Below are 15,886 nucleotides of genomic sequence, written 5' to 3' on the forward strand. Positions count from 1 at the left end.
GACAGGTGTAAGGTGGTATCTCATTGTGGTTTTGATTTGTATTTCCCTGATGAGGAGTGATGTTGAGCATGTTTTCCTGTGTCAATTGGCCATCTAGATATCTTCTTTAGAGAAGTGTCTATTCATGTCTTTTGCCTATTTCTTCTGTGGATTATTTGGTTTTTAGGTGTTGAATTTGATAAGTTCTTTATAGATTTTGGATACTCACCCTTTATCTGATATGTTGTTTGCAAATATCTTCTCCCATTCTGTCCATTGCCTTTTAGTTTTGCTGATTGTTTCCTTTGCTGTGTAGAAGCTTTTTATTTTGATGAGGTCCCAATAGTTCATTTTTGCTTTGGTTTCCCTTGCCTCTGGAGATGTGTTGATTAAGAAGTTGCTGTGGCCAAGATGAAAGAGGTTTTTGCCTGCTTTCTCCTCGAGGATTTTGATGGCTTCCTGTCTTACATTTAGGTCTTTCATCCATTTTGAGTTTATTTTTGTGTATGGTGTAGGAAAGTGGTCCAGGTTCATTTTTCTGCATGTTGCTGTCCAGTTTTCCCAGAACCACTTGCTGAAGAGACTGTCTTTATTCCATTGGATATTCTTTCCTGCTTTGTCAAAGATTGGTTGCCCATATGTTTGTGGGTCCGTTTCTGGGTTCTCTATTCTGTTCCAGTGATCTGAGTGTCTGTTCTTGTGCCAGTACCATACTGTCTTGATGATTACAGCTTTGTAGTATAGCTTGAAGTCCGGGACTGTGATGCCTCCTGCTTTGGTTTTCTTTTTCAAGATTGCTTTGGCTATTCAGGGTCTTTTCTGGTTCCATACAAATTTTAGGATTGTTTGTTCTGGCTCTGTGAAGAATGCTGGTGTTACTTTGATAGGGATTGCATTGAATATGTAGATTGCTTTGGGTAGTATCAACATTTTAACAATATTTGTTCTTCCTATCCAGGAGCATGGAATCTTTTTCCATTTTTTTGTGTCTTCTTCAATTTCTTTCATAAGCTTTCTATACTTTTCAGTGTATAGATTTTTCACCTCTTTGGTTAGATTTATTCCTAGGTATTTTATGGCTTTTGGTGCAATTGTAAATGGGATCGATTCCTTGATTTCTCTTTCTGTTGCTTCATTGTTGGTGTATAGGAATGTAACCGATTTCTGTGCATTGATTTTATATCCTGCCACTTTGCTGAATTCATGGATCAGTTCTAGAAGTTTTTTGGTGGAATATTTTGGGTTTTCCATATAGAGTGTCATGTCATCTGTGAAGAGTGAAAGTTTGACCTCCTCCTGGCCGATGTGGATGCCTTTTATTTCTTTGTGTTGTCTGACTGTAGAGGCTAAGACTTCCAATAGTATGTTGAATAACAGTGGCAAGAGTGGACATCCCTGTCTTGTTCCTGACCTTAGGGGAAAAGCTCTCAGTTTTTCCTCAGTGAGGATGATATTAGCATTGGGTCGTTCATATATGGCTTTTATGATCTCGAGGTATGCTCCTTCTATCCCTCCTTTCTTGAGGGTTTTTATCAAGAAAGGATGCTGTATTTTGTCAAATGCTTTCTCTGCATCTGTTGAGAGGATCATGTGGTTCTTGTCCTTTCTTTTATTGATGTGATGAGTCACATTGATTGTTTGGCAGATATTGAAGCAGCCTTGCATCCCAGGTATAAAATCCCACTTGGTCGTGGTGAATAATTTTTTTTAATATATTTTTGGATCCGGTTGGGTAATATGTTGTTGAGGATTTTTGCATCCATGTTCATCAGGGAAATTGGTCTGTAGTTCTCCTTTTTAGTGGGGTCTCTGTCTGGTGTGGAATCAAGGTAATGCTGGCTTCATAGAAAGAGTTTGGAAGTTTTCCTTCCATTTCTATTTTTGGAACACCTTCAAGAGAGTAGGTGTTAACTCTTCCTTAAATGGTTGGTAGAATTCCCCTGGAAAGCCATCTGGCTCTGGATTCTTGTTTTTTGGGAGATTTTTGATTACTAATTCATTTTTTTTTTTTTTTTTTTTTTTTTACTGGTTATGGGTCTGTTCAAATTTCCTATTTCTTTCTGTTTCGGTTTGGTAGGAATGTTTCTGGAATTTGTCTATTTCTTCCAGATTGCCCATTTTATTGGCATATAATTGCTCATAGTATTCTCTTATTATTGTTTTTATTTCTGCTGTGTTGGTTGTGATCTCTCCTCTTTCATTCTTGATTTTATTTATTTGGGTCCTTTCCTTTTTATTTTTGATCAAACTGGCTAATGTTTATCAATTTGGTTGATTCTTTCAAAGAACCAGGTTCTGGTTTCATCTGTTTTTTTGGTTTCAATAGCATTAATTTCCGCTCTAATCCTTATTATCCTGTCTTCTGCTGGTTTTGTGTTTTATTTGCTGTTTTTTTTCCAGCTCTTTAAGGTGTAATGTTAGGTTGTGTATCTGAGACCTTTCTTCCTTCTTTAGGAAGGCCTGGATTGCTATATACTTCCCTCTTATGACTGCCTTTCCTGTGTCTCAGATGTTTTGGGTTGTGGTATTATCGTTTTGTCTGGCTTCCGTGACCTTTTTATTTCCTCTTTAGCTTCTTGGTTAGCCCATTCATTCTTTAGTAGGATGTTCTTCAGTCTCCAAGTATTTGTTATCTTTTCAAGTTTTTTCTTGTGGTTGATTTCAGTTTTACAGTATTGTGGTCTGAAAATATGCACGGTATGATCTTGATCTTTTTGTACTTGTTGAGGGCTAATTTGTGTCCCAGTATGTGATCTATTCTGGAGAACATTCCATGTACACTGGAGAAGAATTTATATTCTGCTGCTTTAGGATGAAATGTTCCAAATATATCTGTTGAGTCCGCTTGGTCCAGTGTGTCATTCAAAGTCATTCCTTGTTGTTCTGTTTAGATGAAGAGATTGTGCATATTTTTATGTACTGAGAACTCACTTGTATTTTTTTTTCTGATTTTTAAATTCTGGATTTTGTATAACCACTAAGGATTTAACATTTTTGAGGCTACACTTTGCAGATTTTTAAATGTTTTTAAGTTTATTTATTTATTTATTTTGAAAGAGAGTGAGCAGGCGAGGGACAGAGAGGCAGGGGCGGAGAGCCCAATGTGGTACTAAATCATGACCTGAGCTGAATCCAAGAGTCGTTGCTTAACCAACTGAGCTACCCAGGTGCCCCTGTTTGCAGATATTTATTTTTATTTTAAAGGTTTTTAAAAATTTTTTTAAAGTTTATTGAGAGATAGAGCATGAGTGGGGCAGGAGCAGAACAGAGAGAGAGAGACTCAGAATCCGAAGCAGGCTCCAGACTCTGAGCTGTGAGCACAGAGCCTGACATGAGCCTTGAAATCACAAACCGCCTGATCATGACCTGAGCGGATGTTGGATGCTTAACCAGCTGAGCCAGCCAGGCGCCCCAATTTTGCAGATATTTAAAGCAAGACTAGACATAGAACAGAGGTTAAGATTATGAACTCCAGAGTCTTAGGTTATATCTTAGCTTTGCCACTTCTTAGCTGTGAGACATTAGGCTATTTACCAAGCTTCCTTGTCTGCAGAACTTGTAGAACTTTTGTATGTATTAAATCAGATGATACTATGAAGACCTTTCACTATGCTTTCATAAAGTAAAGTGCCTAGCATATATAATAAGATCACAGGAATGTTAGCTATTATTAGTATGCATTTGTTCAATAAATGCTATATTTACCATTATGTAAAAATAATTAAGTTTTTGTTAATAATAGAAATGAAGGAAATAAACTAAAATATGATATTTAAAGCAACTGGTGCTAGAGGAATTTTGGGTCATTGTGTTATTTTAAATATTTCCAGTACTTAATTTTTCTATAATGGGAATGCATTGTACAATAGAAAAATATATACTTTTTTAAGAAATGAAATTATTTTTCAGGTTTATTGAGATATAATTGACATACACAATACTGTATAAGTTTTTGTACAGTATAATGACTTGAAATACTTATATTATGACATGATTACCAAGTAAGTTTAGTTAATATCCATTACCTCATATAATTCAAATTTTTTTTCCTTGCGCTGAGAACTTTTAAAAGGATCTACTCTTTTAGCAATTTTCAAATATACCACACAGCAGTATTAACTATAGCCATCATGTTATATATTACCTCCACAGTACTGAATCTTATAGCTGCAAGTTTGTACCTTTATACCACCTTCATCCAATTCCCCTTCAGGTGCCTCCCCCAACTCCTACTGTCTCTGATAACCGTAAATCTCATCTCCTTTTCTCTGAGTGTGTGGTTTAGATTTCACATGTGAGGTCATTCAGTATTTGTCTTTCTTCACCTGACTTATTTGATTGTGCATAATGTCCTGAAGATCCATCCATTTTGTTGCAGATGTGGTGTACATTATTGTTAAATGGTTAACATACCCCTTCCTTCTTTTTCCCATTACAGACAGAGAGTGCATGGGCCGAAGAATATGCTGAAAAGAAGAAAGGGTCTCACAAGCGTTCAGCATCATGGGGCAGTACAGATCAACTTAAAGAGGTCAGGAAAATGGTCCCAAGGAAGTGGGTCTGGAAGTTTGATTTCTTCCCCGGCTAGTTCCTTGAAGTTGTGGGCAACAAGGATTTGTCTGTTTGCATTGTTTTGTTTTGTGTGGGTGTTTGTTTGTTTGTTTTTGGTTTTGTTTACTTGAGAAATAACCAAACAGTTCTTACATTGATTGGATAGAGATTTGAATGGGGGAAATATACACATTACTTACAGATTAAGTGTTTTTCTTTGTCTTTTTTCTTATTAAATGAGAGTCCATACCTGTTAATCTGTCAGATTTATAAAATTATAGTGATACAACAAATTCACGTTTATTATTTCTGTATTTAATGGTAGTGTTTCTGAAATTGATTAATCCAGTAAACCAAATTGGTTATGGTCCTATGCTGATTACCATTTTCTGTGCCTACACTTAAGATATTTGCACTTTACATACAACAGAAAGATTCAGTCAGGGAATAATATGGGATATTGATTGAAATTGTGTTTGTTATTTAAAGATTGTATCTGTGAATACATTTCATGGCTTGAATTGATTTTTAAGTACTGTTTGATTTTTGGAGCTGTTGAAGGTTAGGTGTTTAAAGAAATCTAAATTTAAATAAAATATGGCTCATTGTTAGGACAATGAGAATAATTTTCTCTAAAATTCTTTGTGAAAGCTATAATGTAATTAATTTATTCTAAGTGCTGAAAGCTTCATTGGTTTAGTATTTGGGAAGCTTGAAGGCTCCGAACAGTGTTGGAATGTAATTTTGTTTCTCTCTAAAAGAGAGATACACATAAGTGCACACTTGTGTATGTGGATGTGTGTATATATATAAATTTTGTGTAGTCAGATTTTGTGATAGGGTTTTAAAGGTCAGAAGATCTATTAAGGCTGAATTGTACTGGTTCTTACTAAGCAAGGATATATTTTGTGTATTTTGGAAAACTCTGATACTCTTATTTTTCCCCTTTTCAGATTGCAAAATTACGCCAACAATTGCAGAGAAGTAAACACAGCAGTCGACATCATCGAGATAAAGAAAGACAGTCTCCATTCCATGGCAACCATGCAGCTATTAACCAGTGTCAGGTAGGAGCCCAAATACCACACAATCCAAATAAGGGATTTGTTGTTTTCCTGGTGATATGTTATTTTATAGGTAACTGATTAGGATAAAAATGTCCAAAAGCATATTTGAAACCGTGATTAAATACTGAATTAGCTTCCATAAAAAATTCAAGATACTAAGTTGACAAAATGATTTTTCCTTTAGTGATCTGTGATTTGACTTTTAGGAGACCTAGCTAATTACATGTTTTGATTTACCATAATTTTGTCTTTATCAATTCAGTATATTGAGGCCAAATAATAGAGAGGTAAGCATTGGCTATAGAACCAGACCCTGGATGAGCAGTCTGTTCTGAGTTTCAATTTCTTCATCTAAAGATTGAAGATAACGATGATACATCTCATAAAGTCTTTCAGTAGGGGAAAACCTTTAATTGCTTTGATTCCTTTATAGAACTCTATGAACTGATTTCAGTGGCTCACCCAGGAAACATTTCTCTTACCTGAATTAAAATTGGATTGGGTCTCTTGGCAAAAAGAGCAAGAAGAAGTTTGCCAACCCTTTTTTATAGGTGATAGCTTCTGATGACTGCCAAGTATATGTGGATTTTTTCAAGAGACAGTATAAGTAGAGGGGCGCCTGGGTGGCTCAGTAGGTTGAACGTCCGACTTCGGCTCAGGTCATGATCTTGTAGTTTGTGAGTTCGAGCCCTGTGTTGGGCTCTGTGCTGACAGTTCAGAGCCTGGAGCCTGCTTCGGATTCTGTGTCTCCCTCTCTCTGCCCCTTTCCCTTGCTCTGTCTCTGTCTCTCAAAGATGAATAAACGTTAAAAAAAAATTTAGAAAGTATAAATAGAGGTATATATTTTTTCAAATTAATTTTGCCTTTAAATGTTAATACATGGGTCAAATTTAATTTCATAAATTTATAGTTTGGTTGTAGTTTCTAATTGCTCTTTTCCATGTATAAGGTATTTTAATTATAAAATATGAATATAAACTAATACATTTAAAAACATAACCAAACTGGATTTATGTCTGGAGAAATAGAAAATGTAAAATTGACAAAATAAGAAATGAAAAATTTGAATAGACTGATAACTGTCAAAGTTGGAATACTAATTAAAAACCAAACTCCTTCACTCTCAAAAGTGAAGCTTCATAGGTGAATTTATAGGTGGCTTTACAGGTGAATTTGCCAACCTTTTACTCCCTCTAATTTATCCATTAATAATTTGTAATGTATTTCTAAGAGATAGAGCCACTTTTTATTTCCACTCATATTTTTATTCCTAAGTAGAATGAGGATTAAGGTTGAACTTTATTGAATTAAGTGATAGATTTTAGGAGTTTATCAGTTTTTGAAGTGATTTAAAAAAATTATTTAGGGGCGCCTGGGTGGCGCAGTCGGTTAAGCGTCCGACTTCAGCCAGGTCACGATCTCGCGGTCCGTGAGTTCGAGCCCCGCGTCAGGCTCTGGGCTGATGGCTCAGAGCCTGGAGCCTGTTTCCGATTCTGTGTCTCCCTCTCTCTCTGCCCCTCCCCCGTTCATGCTCTGTCTCTCTCTGTCTTAAAAATAAATAAACGTTGGAAAAAAAATTTTTTTTTAAATTATTTATTTTGACAGAGAGAGAGAAAGTGAGTGCATGTGGAGAAGAGGGAGAGTGAGAATCCCAAGCAGGTTCCATGCTGTTAGCGAAGAGCCCGATGTAGGACTCGATCCTACAAACTGTGAGGTTCATGTTTAACTTGAAAACCTCTCTTTTCAGAGAAGATAAGGACTAGAAAATAGGGTAACTTGAAAAATAAATTTATGTAATTTGAGTTTTGTACACTTGGCACACCAAACATCTTGACTACTTGACTTTTTTTTTTTTTTTTTTTGAGTGTTAATAGCCAACCAGAGATCAAACACATGCATCATGATAACTACAACAGTGGTATTCGTGTTTAATTGAAACTTTCATACTATTAGCATGAAAATACTAAGTTATGGGTATGGCTTAGTTTTAGTAGGTTCTCTCTCTAGTGGAGAAAAGTACCACTTAGAGATTGTGTACTTTTGAGGTCGTTGCTCTGTCTGCACAATATCTATCCTGTGGCTCATACTGTAGTACTCATTAGGGGATACAATGATAAATGAAATATTGGGGCTTACACCCCACCAAGTCTCAGATAGATATAGTAAACAATTATTACACAGTGTGATGAATGTGTTGATAGTGTTTGGCAGAGTTTTACACTGTTATAGAAGGGGTATTTATCCTTGGATTGGTTCTGGAGCCATCTATAAAGGCCTCTCAGAGAATGTGGTATCTAGGTGGATACCTGAAAGCTGATTTAGTCATTCTTCTAGAGGTGGAAGAAATCGTGGCTCCAGGTAGGAGTAATAGTAAGAGGTTAGGCTAGAGAGTTAAATAGCAGCCAGATCTGAAAGTCTTCATGTCTCAGTTGTTAAGAAGTTTGGACTTTGTGCTAGAGGCACCACAGAACTATTTTTTTTTAACACAGGGGATTGGTTTTAGAGTGGTCATTATGAGTTCAGAGTAGAGAATGAATTTGGAAGAGGACAAGATTAGAGGCAGGAAAACCATTTAAGAATAGGGTTTGTAATCCAGGTAAGAAATGACAGTGGTCTAAAATAAGATAGGAGCTATGGAGTTGGAGAGAATGGCCAAACCTGAATGATATTTAAAAAGTAATAATTAATAATTGAAGTCTATTAAGTGCTTCCTATATGGCAAACACTTTATTTAGCTTTTGTATGTATTACTAGCACTTAATCCTCATCTTTGAGGTAAGGCTTATTACTATTGAGGCCCAGAGAATTTAGGTTTTTTTGTCCTAGGTCATATGAATCTAGGTTAGAGCTAGTTTTCTAACCCCCAGGCAATTTAACTTCAGAGTCTGAATTTTTTAAACTATGTTAGCTGATGATTGATGAGATGGTAACAATGGAGAGATAGGAGTAAAAGGGTAATGCCAATTCTAGCCTTTAAAACATGACTTTTAAAAATATATCCTTCAAGGAGCGGTGGCTCAGTGGGTTAAGCGCCTGACTTCAGCTCAGGTCATGATCTCACAGTTCATGAATTCAAGCCCTGAGTCAGGCTGTATGCTGACAGTTTGGAATCTGGAGCCTATGTCTCGGTCTCTCTCTGCCCCTTCCCTGTTTGTGCTCTGTCTCTCTCTCTCTCTCTCTCTCAAACAAACATTAAAATATATATATATATATCCATTAACCTCACACCCATGTACAAAAGTGATTTAAAATGGATCAAAGGCCTAAATGGAAGAGTTAAAACTAAAAGCTCTTAGATGAGAACATAGGCATAAATGTAGGGTTAGATTAGGCAATGGTTTGTTAGATATGACACCAAAAGCACAAGCAACAAAAGAAAAAAAGTAGGTAAATTGGATTTTATAAAAATTGAAAACTTTTGTGCTTTAAAGGACACCACCAAAAAAGTGAAAATACAACCAACAAAATAGAAGGTACTTACAAGTCACATTACTTGATAAAGCACTTGCATCTGGAATATATAAAGAACTCTTGTGGCTCAGTAATAAAAAGGTAACCCATTGGGCAAAGGATCAGGGCGCCTGGATGGCTCAGTCCGTTAAGCATCCGACTTCAGCTCAGGTCATGATCTTGTGGTTCGTGGGTTCAAGCCCCATGTCAGGCTCTGTACTCACAGCTTGGAGCCTGGAGCCTGCTTCAGATTCTGTGTCTCCCCCCCTCTCTCTCTGTTCCTCCCTTGCTCACACTGTGTGTCTCTCTCAAAAATAAAGATTAAAAAAAATTATTTTTTAATGAGCAAAGGATCTTAATAGAGAGTTCTCCAAAGGAGATATACAAATAGCCACTATGCACGTGAACAAGATGCTAACCATCATTCCCGACCATAGGGAAATGCAGTAAAAAATTCCAATGAGGTACTACTTTATAGTCATAAGGATGGCTAAAAAAGAAAAGGTAGCTAAGTGTTAGGATGTGGAGCTAAGTGTTAGAACGCTTGCCTATCTTTTGCTGATAGCAATGTAAAGTGCAGCCACTTTTGAAAATAGTCTGGCAGTTTCTCAAAAGGCTAAATATTAGGGTTACCATATGACTCAGCTCTTTCTCTCCACAGTATGTATCTGAGAGAATTGAAAACATATGTTCACATAGAAACTTGTACACAAATAAATGTTCATAGCAACATGGTTCACAAAATTTGGAAACAACCCAGATGTTCATCAGCCAATGAATGGATAAATAACATGTAGTATATCCATACAATGGAATATTATTCAGTCATGAAAAGGGAGTACTGATATGTGCCACAGTATGGAGGAACCTTGAAAACATTATGCTAAGTGAAAGAAGCCAAATACAAAAAGACACATATCATATGATTCCACTAAAATGTCCAGAATAGGCAGAACTATAGAGACAGATTATAGATTGGTGGTTGCCAATTGCTGGCAGAGCAATTGGCTCCAGCCAGTTGCTGGAGGGTTTTGTTGTGTTTTTTTTTTTTTTTTTAATTAGTGTGCTTCTAAAATTTAATATAATGTTTGTACAACTCTGTTTAGTAATCATTAAAACAAAAGTTGTACACTTTAATTGGGTGAGTGGTAGGTATTGTGAATTTCAGTAAGCTCTTATAAAAAATATCTACTAACATTAAAAACAGATATATAAAATACAAATTTAATTGTCTGGAAATAACAGATTAGATGGTAAAAACCAAAAAGTAAACCAGGAGGTCATATAACAGTATAGAGAATAAGTACAGGTGCTCTGAGGTCAGACTCTAGGTTAGATATGATTCTGCCACTTGTTAACTGTATGAGGTTCATCAGGTTCTTTGCATTATAATATTACCTATTGTGTTGTTCTAAGGTTTAAATGGGATAGAATATTATAAAACACTTAATGCAATTCTTGGCACTTGATAATTGCTCAGTAAATCTTAGGTCATTTGAGGTAGGATCTAATATAAAAGAAGTAAACCAGTTGGGTTTTTTACCAGGCTTTTCTGCCAATTTAATATCAAACTTATTTTTGAAGCTTTTATGCTATCTTTTTAAATTTTGGGCTATATTTTATTTTCATTATTATTATTATTTTTTTTTATATATATGAAATTTATTGACAAATTGGTTTCCATACAACACCCAGTGCTCATCCCAAAAGGTGCCCTCCTCAATACCCATCACTCACCCTCCCCTCCCTCCCACCCCCATCAACCCTCATTTTGTTCTCAGTTTTTTTTTTTTTTTTTTTTTTGAGGTTGTTTTATTTTTTTTTTTATTTTTTTTTTTTATATGAAGTTTATTGACAAATTGGTTTCCATACAACACCCAGTGCTCATCCCAAAAGGTGCCCTCCTCAATACCCATCACCCACCCGCCCCTCCCTCCCACCCCCCATCAACCCTCAGTTTGTTCTCAGTTTTTAACAGTCTCTTATGCTTTGGCTCTCTCCCACTCTAACGTCCTTTTTTTTTTTTTTTTTTTTTCCTTCCCCTCCCCCATGGGTTCCTGTTAAGTTTCTCAGGATCCACATAAGAGTGAAACCATATGGTATCTGTCTTTCTCTGTATGGCTTATTTCACTTAGCATCACACTCTCCAGTTCCATCCACGTTGCTACAAAAGGCCATATTTCATTTTTTCTCATTGCCACATAGTACTCCATTGTGTATATATACCACAATTTCTTTATCCATTCATCAGTTGATGGACATTTAGGCTCTTTCCATAATTTGGCTATTGTTGAGAGTGCTGCTATGAACATTGGGGTACAAGTGCCCCTATGCATCAGTACTCCTGTATCCCTTGGATAAATTCCTAGCAGTGCTATTGCTGGGTCATAGGGTAGGTCTATTTTTAATTTTCTGAGGAACCTCCACACTGCTTTCCAGAGCGGCTGAACCAATTTGCATTCCCACCAACAGTGCAAGAGGGTTCCCGTTTCTCCACATCCTCTCCAGCATCTATAGTCTCCTGATTTGTTCATTTTGGCCACTCTGACTGGCGTGAGGTGATACCTGAGTGTGGTTTTGATTTGTATTTCCCTGATAAGGAGCGACGCTGAACATCTTTTCATGTGCCTGTTGGCCATCTGGATGTCTTCTTTAGAGAAGTGTCTATTCATGTTTTCTGCCCATTTCTTCACTGGGTTATTTGTTTTTCGGGTGTGGAGTTTGGTGAGCTCTTTATAGATTTTAGATACTAGCCCTTTGTCCGATATGTCATTTGCAAATATCTTTTCCCATTCCGTTGGTTGCCTTTTAGTTTTGTTGGTTGTTTCCTTTGCTGTGCAGAAGCTTTTTATCTTCATAAGGTCCCAGTAATTCACTTTTGCTTTTAATTCCCTTGCCTTTGGGGATGTGTCGAGTAAGAGATTGCTACGGCTGAGGTCAGAGAGGTCTTTTCCTGCTTTCTCCTCTAAGGTTTTGATGGTTTCCTGTCTCACATTTAGATCCTTTATCCATTTTGAGTTTATTTTTGTAAATGGTGTGAGAAAGTGGTCTAGTTTCAACCTTCTGCATGTTGCTGTCCAGTTCTCCCAGCACCATTTGTTAAAGAGGCTGTCTTTTTTCCATTGGATGTTCTTTCCTGCTTTGTCAAAGATGAGTTGGCCGTATGTTTGTGGGTCTAGTTCTGGGGTTTCTATTCTATTCCATTGGTCTGTGTGTCTGTTTTTGTGCCAATACCATGCTGTCTTGATGATTACAGCTTTGTAGTAGAGGCTAAAGTCTGGGATTGTGATGCCTCCTGCTTTGGTCGTCTTCTTCAAAATTCCTTTGGCTATTCGGGGCCTTTTGTGGTTCCATATGAATTTTAGGATTGCTTGTTCTAATTTCGAGAAGAATGCTGGTGCAATTTTGATTGGGATTGCATTGAATGTGTAGATAGCTTTGGGTAGTATTGACATTTTGACAATATTTATTTTTCCAATCCATGAGCAGGGAATGTCTTTCCATTTCTTTAAATCTTCTTCAATTACCTTCATAAGCTTTCTATAGTTTTCAGCATACAGATCCTTTACATCTTTGGTTAGATTTATTCCTAGGTATTTTATGCTTCTTGGTGCAATTGTGAATGGGATCATTTTCTTTATTTGTCTTTCTGTTGCTTCATTGTTAGTGTATAAGAATGCAACTGATTTCTGTACATTGATTTTGTATCCTGCAACTTTGCTGAATTCATGTATCAGTTCTAGCAGACTTTTGGTGGAGTCTATCGGATTTTCCATGTATAATGTCATGTCATCTGCAAAAAGCGAAAGCTTGACTTCATCTTTGCCAATTTTGATGCCTTTGATTTCCTTTTGTTGTCTGATTGCTGATGCTAGAACTTCCAGCACTATGTTAAACAACAGCGGTGAGAGTGGGCATCCCTGTCGTGTTCCTGATCTCAGGGAAAAAGCTCTCAGTTTTTCCCCATTGAGAATGATGTTAGCTGTGGGCTTTTCATAAATGGCTTTTATGATCTTTAAGTATGTTCCTTCTATCCCGACTTTCTCAAGGGTTTTTATTAAGAAAGGGTGCTGGATTTTGTCAAAGGCCTTTTCTGCATCGATTGACAGGATCATATGGTTCTTCTCTTTTTTTTTGTTAATGTGATGTATCACGTTGATTGATTTGCGAATGTTGAACCAGCCCTGCATCCCAGGAATGAATCCCACTTGATCATGGTGAATAATTCTTTTTATATGCTGTTGAATTCGATTTGCTAGTATCTTATTGAGAATTTTTACATCCATATTCATCAGGGATATTGGCCTGTAGTTCTCTTTTTTGACTGGGTCTCTGTCTGGTTTAGGAATCAAAGTAATACTGGCTTCATAGAATGAGTCTGGAAGTTTTCCTTCCCTTTCTATTTCTTGGAATAGCTTGAGAAGGATAGGTATTATCTCTGCTTTAAATGTCTGGTAGAACTCCCCTGGGAAGCCATCTGGTCCTGGACTCTTATTTGTTGGGAGATTTTTGATAACCGATTCAATTTCTTCGCTGGTTGTGGGTCTGTTCAAGCTTTCTATTTCCTCCTGATTGAGTTTTGGAAGAGTGTGGGTGTTCAGGAATTTGTCCATTTCTTCCAGGTTGTCCAATTTGTTCGCATATAATTTTTCATAGTATTCCCTGATAATTGTTTGTATCTCTGAGGGATTGGTTGTAATAATTCCATTTTCATTCATGATTTTATCTATTTGGGTCATCTCCCTTTTCTTTTTGAGAAGCCTGGCTAGCGGTTTGTCAATTTTGTTTATTTTTTCAAAAAACCAACTCTTGGTTTCGTTGATCTGCTCTACAGTTTTTTTTAGATTCTATATTGTTTATTTCTGCTCTGATCTTTATTATTTCTCTTCTTCTGCTGGGTTTAGGCTGCCTTTGCTGTTCTGCTTCTATTTCCTTTAGGTGTGCTGTTAGATTTTGTATTTGGGATTTTTCTTGTTTCTTGAGATAGGCCTGGATTGCAATGTATTTTCCTCTCAGGACTGCCTTCACTGTGTCCCAAAGCGTTTGGATTGTTGTATTTTCATTTTCGTTTGTTTCCATATATTTTTTGATTTCTTCTCTAATTGCCTGGTTGACCCACTCATTCGTTAGTAGGGTGTTCTTTAACCTCCATGCTTTTGGAGGTTTTCCAGACTTTTTCCTGTGGTTGATTTCAAGCTTCATAGCATTGTGGTCTGAAAGTATGCATGGTATAATTTCAATTCTTGTAAACTTATGAAGGGCTGTTTTGTGACCCAGTATATGATCTATCTTGGAGAATGTTCCATGCGCACTCGAGAAGAAAGTATATTCTTTTGCTTTGGGATGCAGAGTTCTAAATATATCTGTCAAGTCCATCTGATCCAATGTCTCATTCAGGGCCCTTGTTTCTTTATTGACCGTGTGTCTAGATGATCTATCCATTTCTGTAAGTGGGGTGTTAAAGTCCCCAGCAATTACCACATTCTTATCAATAAGGTTGCTTCTGTTTATGAGTAATTGTTTTATATATTTGGGGGCTCCGGTATTCGGCGCATAGACATTTATAATTGTTAGCTCTTCCTGATGGATAGACCCTGTAACTATTATATAATGTCCTTCTTCATCTCTTGTTACAGCCTTTAATTTAAAGTCTAGTTTGTCTGATATAAGTATGGCTACTCCAGCTTTCTTTTGGCTTCCAGTAGCATGATAAATAGTTCTCCATCCCCTCACTCTGAATCTAAAGGTGTCCTCAGGTCTAAAATGAGTCTCTTGTAGACAGCAAATAGATGGGTCTTGTTTTTTTATCCATTCTGATACCCTATGTCTTTTGGTTGGCGCATTTAATCCATTTACATTCAGTGTTATTATAGAAAGATACGGGTTTAGAGTCATTGTGATGTCTGTATGTTTTATGCTTGTAGTGATGTCTCTGGTACTTTGTCTCACAGGGTCCCCCTTAGGATCTCTTGTAGGGCTGGTTTAGTGGTGACAAATTCCTTCAGTTTTTGTTTGTTTGGGAAGACCTTTATCTCTCCTTCTATTCTAAATGACAGACTTGCTGGATAAAGGATTCTCGGCTGCATATTTTTGCTGTCTAGCACCCTGAAAATCTCGTGCCAATTCTTTCTGGCCTGCCAAGTTTCAAAAGAGAGATCAGTCACGAGTCTTATAGGTCTCCCTTTATATGTGAGGGCACGTTTACCCCTTGCTGCTTTCAGAATTTTCTCTTTATCCTTGTATTTTGCCAGTTTCACTATGATATGTCGTGCAGAAGATCGATTCAAGTTACGTCTGAAGGGAGTTCTCTGTGCCTCTTGAATTTCTATGCCTTCTTCCTTCCCCAGTTCAGGGAAGTTCTCAGCTATAATTTCTTCAAGTACCCCTTCAGCACCTTTCCCTCTCTCTTCCTCCTCTGGGATACCAATTATGCGTATATTATTTCTTTTTAGTGTATCACTTAGTTCTCTAATTTTCCCCTCATACTCCTGGATTTTTTTATCTCTCTTTTTCTCAGCTTCCTCTTTTTCCATAACTTTATCTTCTAGTTCACCTATTCTCTCCTCTGCCTCTTCCATCCGAGCCGTGGTGGTTTGCATTTTGTTTTGCATTTCCTTTAAAGCGTTTTTCAGCTCCTCGTGACTGTTCCTTAGTCCCTTGATCTCTGTAGCAAGAGATTCTCTGCTGTCCTGTATACTGTTTTCCAGCCCAGCGATTAATTTTATGACTATTATTCTAAATTCACTTTCTGTTATATTATTTAAATCCTTTTTGATCAGCTCATTAGCTGTTGTTATTTCCTGGAGATTCTTCTGAGGGGAATTCTTCCGTTTGGTCAT

General features: G+C 36.9%; 1 protein-coding gene across 1 annotated transcript in view; it reads left to right on the top strand.

The window, feature by feature from the left end:
- FAM117B (family with sequence similarity 117 member B) overlaps positions 1–15,886 on the top strand; it is a 63,621-nt gene that overhangs the window by 26,044 nt on the left and 21,691 nt on the right. The window contains 2 exon segments of the mRNA XM_030326766.1: positions 4,418–4,510; positions 5,484–5,597. Of these exon segments, the coding sequence (XP_030182626.1) occupies positions 4,418–4,510; positions 5,484–5,597 (207 nt within the window).

This window comes from Lynx canadensis, chromosome C1, assembly GCF_007474595.2.
Source record: "Lynx canadensis isolate LIC74 chromosome C1, mLynCan4.pri.v2, whole genome shotgun sequence".
Classification (NCBI taxonomy): domain Eukaryota; kingdom Metazoa; phylum Chordata; class Mammalia; order Carnivora; family Felidae; genus Lynx; species Lynx canadensis.